The 10,207-nt window shown below is 40.4% G+C and overlaps 1 protein-coding gene across 1 annotated transcript; it reads right to left on the reverse strand.

Moving 5' to 3' along the window:
- Window positions 1-413: 413 nt before the first annotated feature.
- Window positions 414-5,315, reverse strand: LOC136777356 (silk gland factor 1-like). Its single transcript, XM_066733577.1, has one exon. The coding sequence runs from the start codon at window positions 4,557-4,559 to the stop codon at window positions 2,979-2,981; it is 1,581 nt and encodes a 526-aa protein (XP_066589674.1). The 5' UTR covers window positions 4,560-5,315; the 3' UTR covers window positions 414-2,978.
- Between the last annotated feature and the right edge of the window lie 4,892 nt (window positions 5,316-10,207).

Below are 10,207 nucleotides of genomic sequence, written 5' to 3' on the forward strand. Positions count from 1 at the left end.
TTGCCATTTACTCAGCAGCGACGAAAATTTAAACCTTTTTTTGGAATTATTACTCGTTTCGAAATGTTTATTTCGTTTAATTGCCAGAGGTAATAATTTTTAGGGGCTTTTATAAAGGAGTCAATTATTTGGGTGGGATACTTGAGTGAATTATATATACAGAAAAATCTGCCCATCTGCAAAACTACTGTCACACGTGGCCTCTTACCTATCTTGTTTTCAAGGTAAACTAACAGTTATCCATTTTCATTGATTAATATCAAGATTATAAGATTCATTAAGATACGAGACGTGCTAGATTGAGAACCTCTCGAAGATATACTCGGGTTCCTTGATAAATACCACTGCAATTTAATATTTAGGAGCGTTTAAGAAAACGGGAAGGGAAATTGACAATGGAGGAAAAAAAGAGATTTTTCGTAGAAATACGTGAATTTATTTAAACATTTACATTCTTATTTGTCATTTCCGTTTAATGACGACATAATATATTCTCGTGTTTGCTTTTCTTTGTCTTTTTTTGTTTTTTCGTCCTTTTATTATTCCACGCAAATTTGTAACATAGACGATCGATCACTTGTACCTATATCGAATGCTGTTGAAACTATACAAGTTTCTGGGATACCTACTTGAACGGATTAAAGCGATACGTTGGTTAAATTAAGTTCTTTCGGTATACGTAGCACAGGTATATCAACGAAATCATGTTTTTACAATCAACGTATATAGAAAAGTCGAGGGATAGTTATCAGCAATGAAGATATTTCAATTTTTATGATTAAACAATTTCAAGATTTTGAGAACTTTCAATTTATATTTTTTGATGAAACTATTCGCATTAGTTATTTTACTGGATTTCTATCTCAGTTTAATCGCGACCTCACTTTTATATAAAGTTTGAATTTTTTCTTTTTAAAAGTCCCCGCTAAGCTTTTGCCTGGGAACACTGATGAAAAACGAAACCGTAAAGGATCAAACTAGAAATAAATCTAATACGACCGAAGACAAATACAATTATATTAATAATAATAATAAAATAATAATGACGGTTGTAATAATATTAGTGATCTTTCGTAATGCGCTAATTGTTATTTACAATTTTTTATAAGCCATCGCGTATTCCAGAAGCATTAGTTTTATCGATATAGACAGCTTTTTCACGTGTAGTACTTTGATATGATAGTCGTATAGTATATGTAAGTTATATAACTTTCTCACCCATTCAAAAATTCTTTTACATCATGATACAATACTTTATACTTATAATATGTACGTAGTATACCATAGTATAATAAATAAGCACCGAAAAGTTTGGATGTAATTGTCAAAATATTTGTGATCGAGGGCGAAGATGAAAATTTTCAAAGTGCAGTACTATTAGGAAAAAGACTGTTTAATTGAGATTGATGATTCGGTAAGTCTCTTGAAGAATGCTTATGAAATACGCTGTACATTTTTGTCAAATCGCTTGATCGTTTACTATACAATATACATAATATGTATGTACGTACTTATAACTTATTCTATACCTATTAAAGATTCCATTTATTTTTGTGTACGCGTGCTTGCATAGACCAGCACGCAGACACTCGAAACTCGCGTTCGCACACATACATCTTTTTTTTGTTTAAGACATATACATTTAATAATGTACATTATACGCGTTAGTTTATGCGGCTATCTACATGTATTATACAAAACACTGGACGTATATAACACGCAATGCTTTTCAAATAGTCCCGTACATACGACTTCTATATTTGTGTGGTATATTTCTCTGCGCGTGCATATATAGTATAATTATACATTTTTCACGTAGGTGCATCGAAACCTTTTTTCCCCCCGATTCCTAGTTAATTAATAGTTATATTCTCACGGATTATCACATTCTTCGCTCTAAAACGATGAAAACACACCACTACCATTTTTCCACTGGCACTGGGTACTTGTTCTACGGTCGCGCCTTTTTCGCGTTTCCACAGATGTTCATACACATACGACACCACCGACCGACGGATTTAATCGGCCTTTAATATTTGTCAAGCGCAAATTAGTTTAGTTCGATATCGATGCGCGACAATGGGTAATAACACGGTAAATTTAGTGATGTTTCAAGACTATAAAAAAAGGTTAAAAACGAGAAAAGAGATAGAGATAGCGAGGGAGAGAGAGAGAGTAAAATTGAATAAAAGGATCGATAGAAGAAAACCATCGATGAAGTTAGGATCAATGACCGAGAAGCAAGCTTGCCATTAAAAATGACGATAATCCCGATATACTTATCACCGCGTAGTATCTAAATACAAGTGGTGTTTATTCTCTTAAACAAGATTTTAATTGATCAATAAATTTGGATTTCCGTACACCTCTTGAAAAATATTTAATTAATTAATCCTTTTCCACTGAAAAAATATACTATTGACAAAGATTAAATCTCAACAAGTTTATTTCGCGTTGGCGAAAAAATTTGTAAATAGCGATACGAAGTAAACGAAGCTCGAAACGGTGTAATCGAAATAAAATACAACAAAGAGGGATAATGATCAAGCAATGATACATCGATATTGGGTGCCTTTAAAGGTAGTCAAATGTCATTTCAGAATTGAAAAGGAAAACTTGCTATTAATACTACCACTATTACTCTACCATTACTGCTACTACTACTACTCTATCCTCATTATTACAACTCGTTAATAATAATAAAAATAGCAATAGCATCGGCGTTACTCAACGCATCATCGTCATCGGCACATGTAACAGTGATATAATCAGAGCTAGCACGAGATCCTCGAGGAATATCGATGACAATGATGAGCGTCAGATCGGTACGAATTCAGAAGCGTGAGTTTGGTTAACGAGAGCGCGACGGTGATGATACTGGTGCTAAGAACGGTAGTGGCGGTGACAAGGACCTCAGTGGTGTAAGCCGCGATAAAAATTACGACTCAAGCCAGGGCGTAGGGGTGCGTGGCGTGATGTCACAAGCCAGGAGCCGTCGCTACCGTGGCACTGGGGGGTGGTGGTGGTGGAGGTGGCGCTGCGGTACTACTGGCTACGCTAGTCGCATGGTGATACAGAGGACTCTGATAATATTCTTGATGATGATGATTGGTCATATTGTGCATCGCACCGCCAGTGTTCGCCGTGTGCATACCATTATGATGGTGATGACTGGTAGGGATGACCGAGTGACCATGAGGATGATGCGGGGAGCCGAAATTCTGATAACTTTGATGCAACTGTTCGTACATCTTGTTCATCTCGGGTGGCTTGGTGTCTTGTGCACCGGGCGACGTACCAGCCGTCGCTCCAGGTAAGAGCCTAGTGATGCTGAAGGGATGGCTGGCGGCTGTGTAAGGTGGTTCTTGCTTAAGGCTGGCAGTCATGCCGTGATGAAGAGCCGTCGGATCGGTTAAAAGGTGGGGGTGGAGGCTTCTGCTGACCATCGCCGTCAGCTCGTCGTGAGCGGCACCTAGATCGGCGCCCAGTAGGCCACCAATATCGGTCGTGTCACTCTTTATAGCGCCGTGATGCTGATGCAAACCGCTGCTATGATGATGATGATGATGATGATGCGACGATACCAAAGAGTGCAGGTCTTTCTCGTCTTGCTGTTGCGAGTGATGAATGGATGATGGGGTCTTCTTTCCCGCGTGGCCCGACATCTCGTGAGAGTTCGGACTGTTGTGACCGGTGACGCCAACAGCCGCCGCCGCAGCCGCTGCAGCCGCAGCTGCTGCCGCCGCGGCGCCCCCGTGATGCTGCTGCTGGTGTTGCTGATGTTTGTTCGTTTGTCTCGTAAGTTCCTTCTTCTCGTCCTTAAACCTCTTCTGCCGTCGTAGATAGCATCCGTTCTCAAACATATTGCCACTCTCTGGATGCAGAGTCCAAAAAGAGCCTTTCCCAGGTTTGTCCGGTGTTCTAGGGACTTTCACGAAACAGTCGTTGAAACTCAGCGAGTGCCTTATGGAATTCTGCCATCGCTGTTGGTTTTGTCTGTAAAATGGGAACAGGTCCATGATGAATTGATAGATCTCGGACAGTGTCAGCATCTTCGTCGGTGCGTTCTGTATCGCCATTGTAATCAGGCTTATGTAAGAGTAAGGTGGTTTTGCGTGAGTATAGCTGCGACGATAAGACTTATCTGACCGTGCTCGTTGTAGCGCGGAATTTGGCGATTCTGGTTCGGTGAGCGAGAGCGGATCTCGTCCGACGGTTGCACCGCCACCAGGAGTCAGCGGTCCGTAACCGACGGCGCTCATGCAACCACCTCCTCCACCCATCGATGCACTACCATATCCTGGCATTCCTCCGCCACCCATCGATGCCATACCCATGGCAGAACTCATGCTGCTCATATTGAAACTACCGCCTGTCTGTGGGCTGCAGCTGGGTCCAACACCAACACCCATCGACATACCCATCGAGACACAGCCCATCGAGTTGATGGAACTGTAAGTCGGTGCCATGCTACCCATACTAGACATCGTAGCACTGGTCATTGCACCACCGAGGCTACCCGCCTCGCTGTATAACTTTTGTGATTGCAGCATAGTCATAGAGATAGCTGTTGCCTTATTGGCCAATTAAGTATCAACTATAATCCTGTGATTGCCGTTAATTACGGCTAATTAATCACGCCGGTTAATAACGAAAGTCTTCGATCAAAAACCGTATCCCCGACACTGTTTTACTTCTCCCTCCTATCCCTCATTAACGCACCATTCACTTGTGACACACTGTACTCATCCACCATTCACTATCCTTCCTACTCACCGCTGCAACTACTCGTCATAAATAACTTTTTGTCACACAGTAGTCACGACCAAGAGAATCGAACACAGATTGGTCCAACGGTCTGAATCGAAGCGCGAACTTTTCCGCTCGTTCCAGTTTCTCAAAAAACGATCACACTTGGGAAAACGTGCACGTTTATCAATAACAGTCATCCTTTCTATGCAAAAACTACCGTAAGCGGCGTCCATCGTAACTTCACTGTGAAACACACCATTGTTGTCACGAGAAAAGTGGCACAGAGAAAGAGAGAGGAAGATGTGGATAAATAGACACAGATTGACGGAACGAGGAAAAGAGAGAAAATCCAATGTGCGATATATTCCGTGCAGGAGTAAAATGTGCGAGAAGACGAGAGATCGGAATCGCGTGCGCTGCTGCTGCTTCTGCTTGCTCCGGTGGTGCGTTGTATAGCAGAGAGAAGCTTGTATTTTCAGGCGCCTCTCTCCACCGCACACACACACACGCGCGCACACACACACACACTCTTTCTCTCTCGCACGCTCAAACTCGCCTCTCTACACGCGCCGTACGGATGGAGACCGGTTAGCGAGTGTACTTGGCTTGGCTACTCTTGACTCTTGAGTCGGCCGGCGAGTCTTGCTCAAACACGGACCCCCACCAGAGGGAGTGGGCGTTCCCTGATGCTCCTACCACCGGCCAATCGCCGTCCTCGAAACTCCGGACTTCGACTCGCTGAGCCAATCCAACGACGTATGTGCCGTTGGAACGCCCCCTACTGCGTTCCCGGGGATCTTCTCATCGCGAGTTAGCTCCTGTAGCGTTAAAAAATAGTAAGGCGCGCATGCGCACGGAGGAAAAATGCGCGACAAATTGCCATGGAGCGCCGCTTGCGCAACTCCGTACGAAGCTTATCGTCACCGCCGCCGTCGGCCCCGTCACTGCGCTTATGCTCTTCTCTTCTCTTGTCATCATCGCTGTCGTCAACGCTGTCGTTGCCGTTACCGTCGCCGTCGCTACCTTCGTGGTGTTGTGTTTTTGCCATTGCTTCGCTACACTTGTGCTATTCGATTCGTATACAACCGGACGCTTTTCATTCTTTTCTATTTTTATCACACGCACGCTCCTTCCCCCCACAACCCTCAACCTTCCTTCCTGGATTAGCTTACAAAATTATAGTGCTAAAAACATAAACGATATCGTAACACCCCACAGAGCACCAAATGATTAAAAGACATCTTTTAGGCGTTTTTTAGTCAATTGGATGATTAAAAGATGTTTATAAGACCACTTTTAGTCAAGTGTGCTGTATGGGACATTACTCGAATTCTAGGAGGTTATATCGAGATCAAATCTTGCAGTTTTTAAACACTGTCGTAGAGTAACACTTGTCCAATTGACTTAGACATTTTTAGCTCCTTCAGTTCAATGTCTAACGAGCGACAGATCCGTTTCGTTACACTATTTTAAAAATGTGTCATTGTAACCTTATGACAGAATAAATATACGCGAGCGAAGGTATAAAGGGAAATTAATTTACAATCTTACTTCTGAAATTTGTATTATTAAAGATAATTATACAAAAGTGACGCTAATTGCCTCTTAGCAAAGATGATAATAACCCGTTCAAGATTTAATGCATCCGTATTTTCAAATGTATATATGTCATCCAATGTTCCAATCTCCAACGATTTTCTCATTTTGCATTCAAGGTAATTCTCATCTCGCGAGAGATACTTTAGCTTTTGTAAAATATTGGCTAATTAATTTCAAGTATGTTGTATCCTCATTAGTCGAATGTCTTATTATTCCAACAGAATATGTACGAGGTACGTCTATACATTTGCATAACATTCGTGTGGTGCGTTTAATTTCATTTTTTATACGATTCTTTCAACAGCACCCTCTGCGTGTAAAATAGTAAATTAATATCCCATTACGACATATCGCCAGGCTAAGACTATAGTTGGAGTCTACTGACAGCTGGTCATTGTGCTTAGAACCACTTAGTATCCCTAAAGTATACAATACAGGTCGACCGAAAGAGAGAGGCCAAAACCCTTATTTTGGTTCTTGCGGTTGCTCGATCGTAAACAGTATCGGATTATCTTCGTAAAACTGGCTGACCATCTTCCATTGTTTTGCTTACCCTTATTTCCTATTGCAATACCCTTTCTACCGAATAAAACACTTGCCAATATTTTTTGCTTCGTACTTTTATTACTTTCGACCGTCCCATCGTGTCGGTCATCCATTGTTTTGTGCCATGCGATATCGAGTCGCCGTCGCAGCCGCTGTCGCCGTCTTCCCCGTCGCCAACGACGTTGCCACTGTTACTGAAACACGTATAATCTTCAACCTTATTAAAATGCACCGTAAACTGGCGCGTGAAATCTGCTGAAACGGTATTTCTTTTTCACAAAGAACTGACACTCTTTTATGGAGAAAAAAATCCATTTATAGAGGGTCGTAGTGTTCTTAATGTTTTTTTTAGAATAATAAACGAATGTTCACGCCAAATTAAGCAGTTCCGATACAATTTATAACCATAGAAGTATAGTTTAGTAAGTGGCGAGTTATGATCTAAAATTCCAAATCAGAATACATCTTCTCGTTTCTAGAATGGTATAAATCAAGCTATAGCTGAATAATGGGATAAGGATCATTGTACAGAAAGGGTAGAAGTACTGTCCTTATGGCCACTACCTGTTACAAATATCATGATGGTAATTAATATGAACAATAGGCCCATAAATAATATCCACCTGCTTTTAAAAGAAAACAGCTTAGCCTTGAAATTTTCTTATTTACGGTCGTGACCCTTTTGTATCTATAATTTTTATCCAAACAGTTCTCTTACATGTTTCATTGTAAAATTTAAGAAAGATGATTGTAATTATGTAATGGAAAATAAAAGTACGTACACTATACATCCAGTAAAAAAAACAAGCTTCACCTGCAAAAAAAAGGCAGCAAATACATAGAAATTTTAGCAAAAATAATATGCTACTAAAGACAGTTTTATTAATTTATTCCTTTGCTAAAATATACAAGATTTATTAAAGTAATTTTTCGACAAACAACATACTAGAATTGCAAAAACTCCTGATTGAAAAACGTAGTGAAATCAATATTGTAGGCAAGTATTTTTAATTCTAGCAGAAGATAATAATATGCATTAATTCAAAACAGCTAAAATTAAAATAGGGTAAACATTTGCTTCCGATTATTCATCTGAAAGAGATGTTCACAAAATGGAATACTATGCATAGGTAGAACGAAGCTAAAAGGCTTTAGTACACAAGGTGTCAGAAACGCTCCTTAAACGTTCTAAAAATTGTCAAAATGGGTTCAGGAATGTTTTAGTGACGTTTCTAACATCACGTGCGCTATTTGGGTACATAGATGATTTACAGGCATCTCTCTAATGTAAGCGACAGTCAATACTCTACTCAAGAGATTCGTAAACATCACATATAAATAGACTATTTCACTGATCTACGGACAGAAGTTACAAACGACTTTAGATCCGAGGATCCCACCTATAGCCGGGTCTTTATCTGGCTACGAATTGTTTGCGAAATGAAAATATTGTCCCTGTAAACAACAAGTGCTGCGGCTACATTGTGTCGGTTGAGCCCTTCTTCATTATTTAGAAGAAACCCTGATCCTGATTCAAATTCCATATATATATATACTCTAATTATAAACCAATTATCTATCATTTAACAAATCATTGCAATTTTATAAAATTCATTGTTTTGTAATTTTCAAATCCGTCCTCTTTTTTCGTTTTTATTACCATTCCTCTTTATCGCAAGTAATAAAAGCTGTAATATAGTTGTTAAATGTGTCAAATTTGAAGTTAGGGATAAATTTCTGTTTTAAACATTATGGTGGGATAAGATAAGGAAAAGAATAGGCCAAAGAGAGAGAGAATAAATGTTAAAAGAATCGTGGACAGCGTGCCACACAGAGACACGACGGCGGCACTGTCTGATTTTGCGGACCTGAAGGACCCTAACCTGCCTTGCTACTCCACGTGGGTGGTCCCATCCCTTCTATTCCTTGTTTTATTAACACCGATGATAACTGGTAAGCATACAAAGGAACTATACATCTAACACTACCTTACTATCCCTTTTGGAGATACTCTCCTATTTCTTTCCTATTTTATCTTCTGTTCTTTCATTCATTTTGTTCTCCACTTCATTATGTGTATTTTACTACCTTCACTTATATTACTATTACCTACCTGATTGATAAATATGAAATCGCGATAATTTCAAAGGTGAATCTGTTAGCCACAATTTAAACGCTGAACTAAATATCTTGCAAGAATACTGGTATTTAATTGTCATAATAAAGGTCATATTTTTAGGCATCACTGTGTTTTTGGACGTGACTTTAGGCCGATGAGCGGACCCGATTCTTGTGAAACACTGACTTTGCGATGAGGATCGGTCTGTTATTGTTTTTGTTGTTGCCAAAGCATTGAAACAACAAATCTATGGGTACGCGGTCGAGATTCGGAAAATATTTTTTTAGAAAGAATCAACAAAATTGGATGTAAAATGGACTTTTTCGAGAATGAAGAGGTTAGGAATTCAACGCACTATTTTTCCCTCTACGAGGTACAGAAACGAAAGCGAGTGAAATTGCCAATGATAAGAGTGGAGTGTTCTAGAGGGTTGGGACTGAAAAAAATAAGCCAAGAATGAAGAAGGAGATAGAGCGGAGGAAGAGTTTGGAAGATAGCGGGTTAAGGAAAATTGATCGGATATATTAGGCATATGTCACGAATGTTCCCGGTCGTCCAATGATATTGAGTCACTGAAAACGCAATTTGTTCGATGCGCGTGTGCGGGTAGGTTGATATTGGCGTTTCTGCATGTATTAGATGCGTGTGCTTTATCGTCGCTGACGTCGTGCAGACGGCGAGTCACGTGCTGTGCGTGCTTCGTCGGGCTTTTCCCAGATTTGGCGGCCCCGACCCCGCCGAGAATCGACCTATGGCCTATCCTATCTACCTCGAAACATCCCCGCTACCGCAACACCCTTGCGAGATGCCGCAAAAATAATAGACTCGTCCCACGCTCCGTCACTATAGCTCTTTCCCTACTCTCCCTACTTACCCTTCCCCCCTCCTCAATTTATTTATGTATCATTACATCACTGTATCTTTTTCGCCTATTTCTTACCAAAGGAAAATCGTTATTACCTCAAACAAGTAGAATTTTCTAGATATAATTGAAATCAACAGTCAAGAATAAAATGAGATAGTTGTAGCCGTGAGCGCAGATGATAAAATTGGCGCTTTTGCTGCCAAGAGGCCGATTAGAGGAGTAACATACACGTACTGCAAACGCCACCTATGAGTGCGCTTATTCACTAAAGACCCAAATATTCATAATGGGTCTGTTTCTTTACTCCATTACATTATGTTGGAATG

This window comes from Prorops nasuta, unplaced genomic scaffold, assembly GCF_024137725.1.
Source record: "Prorops nasuta isolate Cenicafe-Biocafe unplaced genomic scaffold, Cenicafe_Pnas_1.2 PNAS00011, whole genome shotgun sequence".
In the NCBI taxonomy this organism is placed as follows: Eukaryota; Metazoa; Arthropoda; class Insecta; order Hymenoptera; family Bethylidae; genus Prorops; species Prorops nasuta.